The sequence below is a fragment of the Molothrus aeneus genome, chromosome 6 (genome assembly GCF_037042795.1).
Source record: "Molothrus aeneus isolate 106 chromosome 6, BPBGC_Maene_1.0, whole genome shotgun sequence".
Classification (NCBI taxonomy): Eukaryota; Metazoa; Chordata; class Aves; order Passeriformes; family Icteridae; genus Molothrus; species Molothrus aeneus.
The window spans coordinates 4,391,242-4,406,787 of NC_089651.1; the positions used below are offsets into that span (position 1 = coordinate 4,391,242).

Here is a 15,546-nt window from a genome sequence, read left to right on the forward strand (position 1 = left end):
TCAAAGATGAAATTTTCATTTTCAAAATGCTCAGTGTTTTGAATTGTAACAGCATTGTTGATGTTGACTTCTAATTGCCACTCAGAACTGAATTTTAAGAAAGGGAAAAAATGACTAATTCTTGGTTTACAGAGGTAACAAACATCCCAGTGCACAGGTACCTCTCATCCCCAAAGCTGGGGATATTTTCAATTCCAACCCTCCATGCCCATGAGAACAAACCAGGAAATGGGGTGGTTGAAGCACAGTGCATATTCATGAAACTGATATGCAGAAAACTATGAATTACCAGCCCTTATCCAAAGCCCAGCAGTCTGTGCCTATCCTCCTCTCTGGCAATCAACTATCTTCAGGGAATTTAGCTATTTAACTCTGTCTTCAGAATGCCAGAAAGATAAGCAAAAGGTCCCAAACATGCAGATGATTTAGGAAAGTAATAAGTCTTAGAAAGACAACAGTTAATCATTCACCATGAGAAGAGTGGCTATTATATTTTTTAAAAACCTCTCACCATATAGTATTTTTAATTTCATTTTAGAAGGATTCTTTGAAGGGTCAAGGTACTTTGACTCCCTATTAGCTGTCTCTTAAGCTTTTAATTGAATTCTAACCATAAAAAATGATTATATGCTGTACGAATTTCATCGGACCAATTTCAAAGTGCCAGAAATAACCTTAGCATGATTTAAATAGCACAAACCTGAACCTTTGCAGGCAATGCCACTGGCTTTCAGCTGTGTTCAGAATAGTTCAGAAGCAGCATCCCTAAATGTATTTTTTATTGTCAAGGAAGTCATGGTAAGGGTGATTTTGAACGGAGGACATTTTTCTGCATTATCCTCTTATTCTAGCCAGAGTTCAGGACTCAATTTGAAATATATTCTTTAAAAAAATATTCTGACCAAAAAAAGGCCTTAAAATGAACAATTTATCACATTGATATTGTTAGATGGGCTATTTCTTATTTGAAAGCAATCACCTCTGGTTTAGATTTGTATCTGACACAAAAGAAAATATATTGTTGAGTTTCACATTACCATATGTGGGAATTCAGGGGCAGTTTCTCACGTGAGGGTATGCACAGTGCTAGTGTCACTGCTGTCTAGACCCCTACAAAATTCCATTAACAATTTCCACCCTTGGGTTTAAGTTCCTAATTCATGTATTACTTCTGCAAGGTGAGGACGTGTTAGCTGCTGCTTGAGGGTAGAAAATTAAGGATAAAGTCAGTTATAAGGTCAACTAAGAGACCTGTGGAATTAAATCTTCTCTAGATTTCTTCTCTAGAGACCCAAGCCAATAGCTGTAAGTGCAAGATTACTAATTACAGCCCACATTTCATGTTGCTCTTCAGTGCTGAACCTTTCCAGTGATGCAGAAGAGTTGGTATTCCCTACCCAGATGTCACCATAATTAATCTATAAAATCACATTGCTTCCTAATATCCATTACCTGAGCAGAAGGAGATGTGCAAACAAGTTTGGAGTGAGTTGTATAGCACTTCACTCTAACAACTAAAAATGGAGTCATATTTCTCTCTCTACAGGGCTTTTTAAGGATAAACTGTTTGATTAAGAAATTATACCTAAAATATTTTTACTTTTAACTTAATAACTATGTATCTGTGGTTCATAATGTGGACTTTTTTATCTAATTACATTATACTACACAAACCCATGAAGAAGAAGATGAAGAAGAAGGACTGGCTTCTAAAGGTCTATCTAGTCTTAAGGACTAGCCTTAAAATATCTATCTTGTTTTACATACATTTCTACATTCTAAAACTCTCAGTTTTCTACTATGTGATATTACACACTTCTATTCAAACAATACACTTATAACCTTAGCGCTATCATTTAATTTTGGAAGCTTTCTCTACAGCTTCAGGTGAAACACAGTGTTCTCTTGGGGATCAGTGCCTATCAGCACAGAAAGTCTAAAATTCTCAGCAGCCAGGGTTCCAACAGTTTGGGATCTGCTGAACAGCCTATTTTAAATCTTCAACCTATTCTGCAGCCTATTCTTTTAAATCTTAGTACAACTTAGACAAGACAACTTTGCTGCTGAAATAGATACCGAGTCTTTCATGGTGTGTGTGTGTTGCCCAACTGCAAAGGTTGGTGTCTAGGCAAGCACACATGTAGATGTATATATACACGTCACCCTACACATACTTATTTTCTGGTTTTAAGCACCTAAATGGGACTACTTTAAAAAAAAAATGTGGCTCAGAACAGAAGCACCCTTCTGACATTACAGTGTGGCAAAGAGAAGCTCCACTTACGGGCCTTGGCAAGCTGTACTGGTACATTTCCGGCCTGTAGGTGGGCACCCACTGCACGCCCGCCCGTGGCCGGCTCATGGTGCCAGGGGCACTGGTCACCACCTCGGAGTAGGGCAGGTGTGGGGCCGAGCCATAGGCGTCCTGCCGGGGCTGGCCCCCATGGCCAGCAGAGGCCAGGCTGAAGGCCTCCTCCAGCAGCATGTGCATCTGCTGCCGCACCTCGTCGATGGACGGCTGCGAGCTCAGTGTCGACGTCTCCGAGTGGCCCTTGGCCTGACGGGCCCTGCCGTAATTCCGCGGCTCGTTGACGCGGTCAATGTTGGTTTCTTCTATAATTTCAGGCTCGGTCTGGTGGGGGGGGAATAAAAGTGGATGTCACAGGCCTTACTTATGCTTTGATAGCATTTACAAATAGCATTTGTGCCACTTCGACATGCGCAAACACAGACGTAACGCACACAGACGTAACGCACACGGACATTAACACACGCAGTAATGCACACAGGTGTAATGCACACAGGCATAACGCACACAGACATTAACACACACAGACATTAACACACAGACGTAACGCACACGGACGTAACGCACACGGACGTAACGCACACGGACGTAACGCACACAGTAACAGACAGACATAATGCACACAGACATAACACAGGCATAACGCACACAGGCATAACACACACAGACATTAACACACACAGACATTAACACATGGACATAACGCACACCGGCGTAATGCACACAGTAACACACAGACGTAACGCACACAGACATAACACAGGCTAACCTAACCCTAACCCTAACCACTAACATACAGGCGTAACGCACACAGACATTAACACACACAGACGTAACGCACACGGACGTAACACACATGGACATAACACACACAGTAACACACAGATGTAACGCACACAGACATAACACAGACGTAACACACACAGACGTAACACACATGGACGTAACGCACACAGTAACACACAGATGTAACGCACACAGGCGTAACGCACACACAGTCAGGAATTGTAACCATGTAGACACATGGGAAATGGAAAAATAGAAATTTCCACAGACACAGGAGGGTTTGATGTGCAGCCTTAGGAGAAGCTTGGGTTGATGTAAAAATAAAATGCACAGACATTAAGCAGAAAAATTATAAACATATGTTTCTGTAGTTGTAAGTAAAAATATGCCTTAAGTAAGTAAAAAATGGTATTGATAAGATGGTGAAGGCTTTATAATGCAGGGGTGTAATTGTATAGAGTAAGCTAAGAGTTTAGATGTTCTAATAGAAGCATATGTGTGTATGTGTAATAGTAGCCCATTGGATAAAAGTATCTGCATTGCAGTAGAAGTAAAGGTGATAGGTTAGAAAAGCAAAATAAACCCTATGGCAACTGTCCATTGGATTAAAAAGTTATATATTGTCTTGTAACAAAGAACCTGTGACTACTTTGTTCTATGGCCAACTGCTTGCTCTCTTAAATCTCACAGCCTCTGATACTGATGTTTATCTGAGCAATAAATACTTTTTAGCCCAACCGTGGTCCCATCCCTTTACTTAAAGCAGCAATAATAATATAGACCCACAACAAATACTGGAAAGAAATCATACGATGCAGGGGAGTATAAAAGCCCTTTATTTTCTACATTCTTTGCTGGGAAAAGTAGCAGGGACACTCTGTAGCAGATTAAACTGTCAATGGCTTGCTTAAAAACAATTATAATTAATGTTAGAATTCTTGTCTTAGTTGTGGTATCAATGGCAGTGCAACTGTGCCAGGAAGAGTACGGTTCCCCAAATAGTGCCATTACTGTGAAGGACCCCTTACAAGGGACAGATTATTACAGCTAGAGACACTGAAATTCCTTTGTTCAGGCTCTCACATTAAGATTTCAGAAGAGCTAAAGTTTAGGAGTTTTTCTGAACTTCCACAATGACACCACAAATTCAGCCCTGCCCTTGCAGAGAACACCGTGGGGGTCTTACCCAGCCCCCAAACAGGAGTCACAGGTATTTATGCAAAGTTAACCTGGGTACAGGGAATGAAGCACATTCTCCCACGAGCAAACAGTGCTTGGGCAGCTTAGCTTGAAGTGCTACTCCCAGGGTGATTCCTTCTGTACAGATAAGTACAAACAGAAATTACCTCCCTGCATTTTTTTTTTGGCTGTAACTCCGTGACAGAAAGCAATCACCACATTGCAAGAAGTTGAAAGTGGAATACCACACTTCATCTGTATTCTGTAAGATCAATTTTACAGCCCAGAGTTTTAAAAATATATGTTTTTAACCAGCAACTATAATTATATAATATATAAATATATAATAATAAATATATAATTATAATTTATAATTCTTTAAATACCTGTAAAATTCATTGACTGTGAAGGATAACTGGGATGAGCAATAGGACCTGTGCCTCCTTCTATATATAGCATGTGCTTAGAAACTGTGCTAGCGTTTAAAATAGCCCTAAATAAAAGAATACAACAGGATGTTCTTGTTAAAAATTCCAGCACTATCCTGATCATTTCAGTGTTCTGTAGCTCCTAGTGTGGCATATCTTTTTTATATCTGTAATAGAGATTTTCTACACCTGAACAGATAAGTGACTGTGCCCCCAAGATTTTGTAAGCTGTAGGACAATCATAAAATATATTTATTCCTTTTCAGAGGGAAATACCAAACTGGTGTTCTTTTTCTGTTATCAGCCACTCATAAAAGAGTTACACTGGTAATGAAAACTGATAACAAATCTAAGTAAAATACTAATTTGCTTTCTCTGTTTTAAGCATAGCTATGTTTTGTATCAAAGGAAAGTATGGCAGTAAAAAAGAAAGAAAAATTAGGATAAAAATTAAACATTTGCACATTAGAATTTAACCATAATTTACATAGTCATGGTTACACAGTATATTATCTAAATTCAAAACCACAAACTCAAATTCAGGCTTTCCAAGTGGTACACACATCAGATTGGGCGAAGGGGAATGCAAGTGCACCAAATTATCTTAAATGGAAAAACTTCATAGGAAATCTTCAACTAAAAACTCTTCTTTAATTTCATTCCTTCATTTTGATTCTATTGGTGTTTGTGTTGCTACAATAAATAAAAATCAGACACATTTTAGAAAGCTGACTATAAAATGCAATGGTAGTTTGTGTAAGTGCAGCCAGAGAGCCTCTGAAATCATAATATCCTGACTGGATGATTAACAGCCATGGTTCTTCTATTTGCTCATGCCTGCAAAAATGTGAGTGGAATCCCACACAGACCTATTAGTACCCAATGCTGAAATAAATCAGGTTTTTTACTACAACTCACTGCTGAAGCCATTAGACCCCCACAGAATGTTTAAAATATATCACATGTATACAAGATTCATATTAGCAGCCAACATTAAGGCAGCTTTGAATCATCAATATAAAAGCTGACATGTAGATTTTGGAGAAAAACAATAATAATTTCTTTTCCTCATATTTTAAAATCTATTTCAATTCATCCTATCACTTTCTGAGTGTTATTTGTTATTTTGTTTGTTATCCTTTCAACTGAAACACATAGCTATCCTAAATAGAGGCCACCATTACACAAAATCATACACACGTACTGTATAAGAGAAGGGACTAGAGGTACATGAAGAAAGCAAACAAAACCCTGCAGTGAGAGACAGACTTTCTGTACCTCTTGAATAATTCTGCTGCTGCAACATTATCAGTAAAATTCTTTATGTGAACATTAATCTATAACCTTTGGGATGCATTGCATTAATTTAGCTATATCAACTAAATACTGCCCATGAGTTCTTTTGTATACTGATCTCTTAGACGCATAATAAGGTAATTTTCTTCCTTTGATAGCAAAAACAGCCTAAATATTTTCTGCCATGGTATAAATCTCATTAGGGCAGTCTAGAGGTTCTAGAATCTTTTGTTACGGCATTTACTCTACACAGAGTTGTTAATAAACTTGTTGAAAATAATAAACACGTTAATAAAGTTTTCTGAGTCTAATTCCTAATTGAAGGTGATGATAGTAAAACCTGTTGGGATTCTTTAAAATGGAAAGCTAGATACTGTTCAATAATAATTCATTTATAAAAGACACTATGAAGGCAAGTAGTATACTGAGAACATCAAACAGTAGAACGTATACTCCAAAATAATATTAAAAGCTACATATTCCATAAGGACAAATGTAAAACATTGTATCTTTATCCTCATATCCTGAGCAGGTTTTAGCTCTGAGAAACAGAACCATGATTCAGAGAAATATCACAAAAATTAATTATACATGAATTAAGTATTTTTAGAAAAGTATGAATGAAGTATTTTAGAAAACCATTTAGAAATTTGTTATTGAAAGGAAACCTTGTGGTTGTGCCAATGAATGGTGAATTCTTAAGCAGTTTTCTTAAAGAATCTGGGAGATCTCAATCTCTTTTCCTTAAAAAGAAAAGCATTATTGTTGTTGGGAAGAAAATCCTCAACACATAACCTGGGTGTACTGGTAACAGTTCAAATTCCCTCCACAAATTTTTATGCTGTAAAAAAGTCTCCTGACTTTTTCAGGCAATACCAACTATTTGATTCATAAATTGAATTTTTTGGCACTGCTTATAAAATGCAGATGTCACTATTCTTTGGCAGGACCTGCTGCTAAATAACATGCTGGGAGGAAGAGTTTAGCAGCACTCTGAGAAGGCTGGAACATTTAATATGACAAATCGGGTGTCGAAAATGGGTGCCAGGTGTTGCTGTATGAAACAGAAAGGGCACGCAAGTCAGCACTCAAAGCAGCCCTTTCTCACCCATTTTCAGAGGTCAGATTTCCAGAGGTGTTTAGCTGGTGAGATCCATGAATTCCATGGATGCAGCCATCAGTGGGTATCCTGGGAGATGAAGCCTGTCAGACACAGCTCTGAGGAGCCTCAAACAGGAGAGGGGGACCAGCCCACGCTGCAGGCTCAGGCTTGGCAGCTAAATTTCAATATCCTGTCCCATTTCCCAGCAGCATTTCTGTGCTTTCAGATGGGAAATGCATTCAGAGCTGGAAGAGGTGCACTGCAGTGAATCTGCAGTGCATCGGGCTGAGGGATTTTATGTAACTTATGAGTGAAGCACTGTGCCAGGGACAGGTTGCCCAACTGCAGCACCAAAGGTAAAGGCAATTTTTTCTGTGATGTGCACACATCTCATAGCTTACAATTACTCTGAGGACACTTCAGAATCTGCATAAACTCATTAATCTACTTCCAAGGTTTTTAATAAATTTTCTTTAAAATATAGTTTATATATAGCATACACAATATATTGAAATATATTTTTAAAATCTGCTGCCGTGCCTGCTCCCAGAATGTTTTCAACACTGATTTCCAGGAAAATATCCCCTGTAAAAAACTAGCTTTTATTAGCATTGTATTGGCATCCTAATTCCTCAGAAAGCAATGTACCAGTCAGCCCACTCACACAGCTCCATATGACTCCTGCAGTCTGATGGGAAGTGTCCAAATGCAGGGAATCATTTCAGAAATCTGACAACTGCAACCTGCCCTGAAGAATTTTGTAAAAGGTTTAAACTTTCCTGAACACATCCCCCCAACTTTGGTACTTTCTTTCTCCTTGCTAAAATCACATTCCTGGCAGAGAGAGGGTTTGACAATGAAACACCCCCGCACAAAAAATGTTTTTCACCTAAAATGTTTAGAGGATGGGCAACCACAGGTGAACTTCCTAGTTTTCCAGAATGGTTTAGACCCTCTCTAGGACTGATCTTCAGGGCTGGCTGAGCAACAGTAGTTTGGACATGTGACAATGAATTGAAAAACTCAACATTACTCTAGAGTAGGGGATATTTTTAATCCTCCTTCTGGGTTCACACAGCATCAACTTGCACCCAGTGTTTGTTCAGATTGCACAAGACAACTCCTCTGCCTTGTGCTGGCTGCATGAGCTCCTTGGACCATAAAGCAGCATCACCTCTAGCTGGGTTTGACTTTTACCTACACAAAACTCTCCCAGTTCTGATGGGAGCAAGAGAACAATCCCTGTCCCTAGGGGATTTCCACAAAACACTGCCATTGGGACTTAGATGAAAATCCCAGAAGATGGCTGTTCATTCTTCTGAACCAAGAGAGCAGCTCCAGGCTGCTCTTCAGAACAAAGAGAGGATTTTAATTGCAATGAAGAAAGCTCACTGTCAAGTAGCCACACACTTAGAAGAACTATCTAAATTCAAGATTTAATACTTTGGCAAATAACGGGGTTTGAGCAAAGGTTTTGTTTGCATTTCAGACTGTAAAATGATGTAGAGTGATAAAGTACACAAAAGAGTCTGAGCTTTCTTCAGGTTGCTGAGTGCACATAAACTCCTGTAACACTAAATATCTCATGGCAATGTGTCTTGTGGCTTATCACTTGTTGCCTGGAGCAAGTCAAGGCTTTGCTGAGCAGATTTCTCTGCCTATACCCAATAAACTTACATCATATCCACTGTTCCGGATGCCACGCCTCGGCCTTTCTCGAGTCACCAGCAGATCCATCTCCGTTTCCCCTGGGCTGGGACTGTTCAGGGACTGCCTGCTTCTGTACACCGAGTTCTTCAGGGGCTGCCTAGAAAACACCAAACAAGAAAATGGTAACATGAAAAAAGAAAAAATAACAACAGACAGTGATTGTCAATACTCACCTGTATTCTAAAATTATGACACCCATAAAAATGCCACTTTGTTACAGGATATTCTTTCTATATACATGAAGTGCTAGAAATCAGTAACCTTTTTAAGAGATGATTAATTGCTTTTTACAGTTTAAGGAAAATAAAAGTTATGTAAAAGACATGGACATTGTATGTGGGAGCTTGTCAGATGAAATATGTCCCAAGAAGATATCAGGACCCTTTTAACTTCAGCTGATATGATTCAAACTCATTAAAAAAAAACATATTAAAAAATAACAGGCTCTCCCACACACACAGATGGGGAGCGGAGATTTTGGTTGCTGATCCTGAGCACTGAGAGAGAAGCAGGAAAAAGCTCCACTGAAACAAACCCCCAGCACAGGGAACGGGAAGAGACACAGCAGTGGGAGGAAACTGTTGCAAGATGCTGGTTTTAAATAGCCAGTTTGGTAACTGGCCACAGCTTTCTCAGAGAGCTGTCCCTCCTGACATTCAGCTGCTTCACTGGGACAAAATGCTGCTCATCTCTGGGCACTGAGCTTCCACTGCTGGGGGCTCCAAGCCAAGGGGAAGCAAATGCAGAAAGGCAGAATAAAACTAAATATCCAAAATACCCAGTAATCTCTCCAACAAAACCATTTCTGCCCTTGTTGCTGGTTATACAAAAACAAATGCAGCATGTCCCTGTGAAATACAGAGCATATCTGTACGTGTCTGCAGGAGGGTTTGCGAAATGGTGGTACAGGAACTTTATGCTTCATCAAACTGCATCTTTTAAGAAGACTACTTCTACACCAGCCGAGTTTGTGAGTTGTTCTCATGCTGTGTCTGGCCATTACTCATTTTGCTGTACACTCCAGAGGAGCACTGCTCCTGAAGTAGATCACTAACACATGAAATAAGGGCATGCCAGCTTCATTTATTAACATAGCAATTACACTGCTAGAGCCTGATACAAAGTTATCTTTGCCTAGCCATGCTATTTTTCTGCCTTGTGCAATTACTCCATTCAGAATATTAAAATTAGATCAGGTCATCTAACATGTTTCTGTGCTGCTTATTTCGCACAGAGGACCTGCCAATGCTCATAGTGAAGTAAGACAAGTTGCACTATTATGTCTGAAGTCAGACTTTCAAGTCACTCCATGGTTTAACATCTCAAGAACCATCAATGAAATGAACAGACAAGACAGTCCAAATTAATTCACTGATAAATAATTCTTCAGTTATTCCAGATCTTGTTAACAACACTTTTTGCCTTGACAGATTAGAGCAGCAGAAACTGGTTTGCAGAAATCCAGAAAGTAGGACATTTACATGATCAGACAGGATAAAAGGTAGGACAAAAAAACCCAATTTCACGCTTCTGATTAAATAAATTACTCAGGCATGTACTTAGTTCTAAGACAACTTTCCAAAACTTCTGTGTGACCCTTGATCACAAATCACCATGCTCGTGTTTCAAAGTCCCAAATGCACTGCCAAAGCAGAAGGCAAGCAGAGCTTTTGGAATAAGTTTCCCCTAGAAAAACAATATTGAGGAAATTCTTTCTTCCTATATAGTCTTTCCCTGACTATACTGTTGGTATTAACAGAAAACAGGGTTATGCACAGGGTAATCAGATCTGACAATCTCCATCTTCTTACATCAAAGGTCTCCAAAATTTCATATGTTTTACAATAGGTCTATAAATACTTAGTTGAGGCAATTGTGATATATTTTGTAAGGGATTCTGTAAAACGTGCAGATTCTTGACCTGATTGCAAACTATTAAAGAAAATCCAAGAATAGTGCATTTCATCAGTAGGCTCTTAAAAATTACCTTGAGATTGCCAATTACCTCATTTAAGAGAGTTTTACTAATGAGAAAGGAGGTATGAACAGGAACAACTGGCATTCAAATGGGTTAGGAAGTGCCTTCTGGGAACACAGCTGGAATGTTTTAAAACATGAGGATTATGGTCCTGATGACTGAAAGGTACCTAGAGCACAAAGCTCTGTTCTGGAAAAAAAATCAAATCATTTAGCAGAATGCTTTGTAAATCACTTTTTAATACAATTTAAAATTAATTCAAAATATAAAGGTAATCTTAAGTAATCAACTGTGTCTCTATTTTCTGATATGTTTTGGAAGTGCTGTAACAATGTGACTTAAGTTAGAGGAAAATATATGAAACAGAAAAGAGTAGAATAGACCTTTTCCCAAGAAACTTTGAAATCTTTACCTTAGTTTTTAGTGATATCATTTTAAAAATTGCAATTTTTTCAAGTTTTAATTGCTCTAACAATGATTCAAAACAGAAAAGGATAGAAATAATTTTTTTCAATTATATGCTTACCCAGATTGCTTTTAAAGCAATTTTATCTCATTACAGAAATGCAATAGTATTGATTCATTTATCAATAACCAAACCCCACACTACCTTGTGGTATTTTTCAAGGTTTTCCTCCAGCAGTGTAATATTTTAGCCATCTTATTTTTGTTAGAAAACTGAGGACAATAATTTTCATACCAAATTCAGTTCCAAGTCTTAGTGTGGAAATTTTAGCACAGAATTCAGAACTGGTTTGTTTGTAAACATCTGCAGCATCTGTAACGTTCATTAAGTGTTCTGTGTCTTCACAGAAAGTGCATCAGAAGCGATTCTCTCTCCTCATGTGGGGATACAGTCATATATTTAACAAGTCCAGCAGCCAGTTTCATGGTGCAGCTGGAATCATTGGAATCATTCCTCTACAGGAGTTTACCCCCTCTCAGCAGTTTCTGTCATTCCAGGGATCCCTGGCTGAAATAGACTGTGGCAAATTTACACAACACACAGGAAAAAATGTATGGGATCTTCCCACACTCTGGCATGTGAACAAACATCAGTGTATTTAACAAAAAGCACGTGGCTGTGTTAAAGCTTCACCTTAAAGTTTTAAACACTTCCTGTGAGCCATGTGAAACATAATTAGCATCCAAATTAATGCCTCAATCAGTCACAGCTACACCAATGTGCTGAGGAGACTTTCCAGCTCCCTGGACTAAATGCATTCTTCAATACAGGTTCCCAGTGCTCTGTCTGTACCTCCTGGACAGAGTGTGCAGAGCTCCCATGTAAGGACAAGCTCCATTTTTTACCCTCTCAGTGCACAATAAATTGGAAAACTGCACAAGGAAATGGTGCCCCAGGACATCCAATATAACATACAGCTGAGTCAGCCTTTTCTCCTCAGTGACCTCTGCAGCCCTGGCAAACAGCTCTTCCAGGGCAGTATTCCTCAGCCACTGAACTCTAGACCTACAGAAACACATCTGATCTCAGCTTTTGCCCATAATCTGAGGCAACAGTGGTTTTGTAATTCCCATTACAGTCTTTTTCATGCCTGTGCCTCGAGGGTAATTGTTGCAGCTGCACTATGTGCAATGCCTGTGTCACCAGTAATGCTCTGATTGCAGTCCATTCATGCTCATAGGAAAATTCTGGTCTGAGCTTTCCAGGAGATGGGATGCAAGATTGCACCTCCAGGTGTGAGGGCCATTTCTAGGGGAAAGGTGCTTCAGTATCCCTTTTTCTCTCATGGATCAACTGATGTTAGTCCCTGATTACAGAAAGAGCCAGAGCCCTCCGGTGCAAGGTGTAATGGCAAACACACTTTCTTACCATCCCTCACACCTTCAGAACTTAAAAGGAAGAGGAATCTGCCCACTGTGCCATTCCTGGGGTAGGACTGGTGTGATCTCCCCTTTCCAACGTGCCAGTTTGTTTTTCAGAGAGCACCAGCAACAGAGCACCCACCCACGGCAGCAGCTCAGGCACAATCAGCACCTGCGCTCCCCCCTCATTTCTAAAATGGGCTTTTGAATGCTACTGCTATGCCATCCTCAGGAGACAGTGAAGTGTTAATCAAACATTGGCAATGTTACACAACATGCCAGCTTCACGTGACAGATGAGCAAATTATGAATTTCTCTGTTAGAGGCACAGGAAGATCACCAATAACAGGCACACAGATACTATCACTGCAGGACTTACAGGGACAATGCACTGGTTCGGCTATCTCAGGCCCTCTGCAATAGTTATATTCAGATTAAAATAGTGACAAAATAGTAACACCACTGTATTTTGAAAAAGAACCAATTCAGATGCTAGCTTCCTGCCTAAAGTCTGCTCTGAGTACCACCAATGACATTACTACCACTTTTTCTGTTTACCTTTGAGAATGACTCACAAGAACTTGCAACAGTCCCTTACCTTATTTTTTCTCTTTCCATTTGTTTGTTTTTATCCACACTGCAGTTTTACCAGAGAACATGTTTTCCATGGGCTGTATGAATTTTCTTCATAAAGCAGAAGGGGCCAGTGACCAGATACAACAAACACCTGGCTCATTAAAATGGCCCCCCTGACTCCCAGGACATCAACTCTCCTCCCAAATGAAGAACTGCAAATAAAAAGTCTCACCTGTTCTTAGGCTCAGCAAATGGAGACGAGACATCTGCATCTGGATCTAAAATGTGGTCAAGTTCTTTCTGGTTTTTCTCATACATCCTTTTTCTGTCTGTCAGCGCCTTGCTATTATCCACCTGTGGGAAATCATAGTACCCTTTCCTCTTGGCTTTCAGGCGCAGCTTGTTGCGGTAGTGCTCTATATCAGACTTCTGCTTCAAAGCCTTGTTCACCTAAAAGGCAAGAAGATGTTTCAGGGGCTGCTGGTGGGTTGGCTACCTCCAAAGGATCTCGTCAGCGCGTGTTTGATGCGCCGCGTGTGTCATCCCTCTGTAGCACACCGTGCCATCTGCAAGCAGCGAGGAACTGCAAGTGAACAGAGTCGCTGCATTTTTATGGCTTGGCAGATGGTTAAATAATTTTAGCCTAAAAAAACTGTGTACCATTACAACAGTGACTCAGAGACACCCACTGAGGAAAAACACGAGTGGTGTCAGCCAACCGCCGTGACCCAGCGCTGCACATGCTTCGGGGCACAGCTCACCTGTGAAAACTCTGCTGGGGTACAGAGACATCCCCCCTGACTACACAAAACCTGAAATAAGTCACCACTGATGGCTGGGGAAGGACTCCAGTGAAATGTCATCAAATGTCTATTTTGTTTGTATGCTTTCTGACAGGCTCCTGTGTGGTGGTGTTCGCAGGGGTCTTAGGATGAGGGAAGAGACGAGAATGTTGACTCCATGTTTCAGAAGGCTTGATTTATTATTTTATTATATATATTATATTGAAACTATACTAAAAGAATAGAAGAAAGGATTTTATTAGAAGGCTAGCTAAGAATAGAAAAGGAATGATAACAAAGGCTTGTGATTGACTGAGACAGTCCAGACAGCTGGACTGTGATTGGCCATTAATTAGAAATGACTAACATAAACCAATCACAGATCCACCTGTTGTATTCCACAGCAGCAGATAATTATTGCTTACATTTTGTTCTTGAGGCTTCTCAGCTTCTTAAGAGAAAAAATCTTAAAGAAAAGATTTTTCATAAAACATGTCTGTGACACTCCTGTCAGAGAGGAACCTTTAAAAAAGGGCTGTTTGGTCCATCCTGGTACAGCTTAGTCCCATGGTTTCTCTTAAGTATCAAAAAAAGTTCCCTCCTGCTTCAAACTGCAAGTTACTTGGAAATCAGGGATTTACTTCATCTTCCAGAGTCAAATTCCACAGTCTCTTCAAACTAGAGGAAGTGTGTGTGTAAGGGGGCACACAGCACCAGCAGTGTCATCCTGCTGCCTTACAGAAAAGAGATGCTGAATGCTAAATAAACCTTTCTCCGAATTTGGAAGCCACATGGCACATCAGGACTTAAAATGCAAGTATGAAATGGAGCACAACAGGCTGCAATAATCCAGGCCCACATGGGACCTCTGTGTTTTACAGTATCTCTGGCAGCAGCCCTTCCTGCTGCTTTTAAACTGTTTTTAGCTGTTTAAATGACTGTTGCAATGCGACTTTGTAAACAAGGCATCTCTGTGGCTTGTTCCCATCATGTTCAACAACTTCATAAAAGCCTCAGTCCTTTGTAAATGGACTGGTCTTGATTAAATCTACATCAAAACATGAGTATAAGTATTGCAGTCAAAGCATGTTTTTGGCCAACATCTGGAGCAGACATTTGTGCCATCCCATTTTTTTCCTTCAAACAACTGCACCCTCTGTGCACAGGCTGGAGTGCAGAGCAAGGAGTGCAGTGCCCCCCTTCTCACTCTGATTGAGATGTAGTGCTCAGTACAAAAAGATCAGCCTGGCACCCAGATGATCTATGCATATTTTCATACCCAGCTACAGAATTCACATAGGAAAAGATGTTATTCTGCTGCCTTCATTACTCATTTTTTTAAATAGGAGAGAGGGACACTGGGAGGGTAGGAATATAGAAAATCACCTCTTTCAAGGTCGCAGGCATTCACAGGTGCATTGTGAAAGAACAGATCTTAAATTCTCAGGTCTGTGCACTCACAGTGCTAATGGAAATTTATGTAGCGTAAAGGTGAGAAGCTCCTAGCAGCCCTCAACTCTAACAGGCTTAAGATCCTTCCACTTGTGGCTGTAGCCAAGGAAACACCTGGAGAC

The 15,546-nt window shown here is 40.0% G+C and overlaps 1 protein-coding gene across 1 annotated transcript in view; it reads right to left on the reverse strand.

Moving 5' to 3' along the window:
• KIAA1549L (KIAA1549 like) overlaps positions 1-15,546 on the reverse strand; it is a 133,664-nt gene that overhangs the window by 16,715 nt on the left and 101,403 nt on the right. Inside the window, exons 16-18 of the mRNA XM_066551595.1 lie at positions 13,423-13,640; positions 8,777-8,906; positions 2,285-2,632 (exon numbers count right to left, since the gene is read on the reverse strand). Of these exons, the coding sequence (XP_066407692.1) occupies positions 2,285-2,632; positions 8,777-8,906; positions 13,423-13,640 (696 nt within the window). The remainder of the gene's footprint in view (positions 1-2,284; positions 2,633-8,776; positions 8,907-13,422; positions 13,641-15,546) is intronic.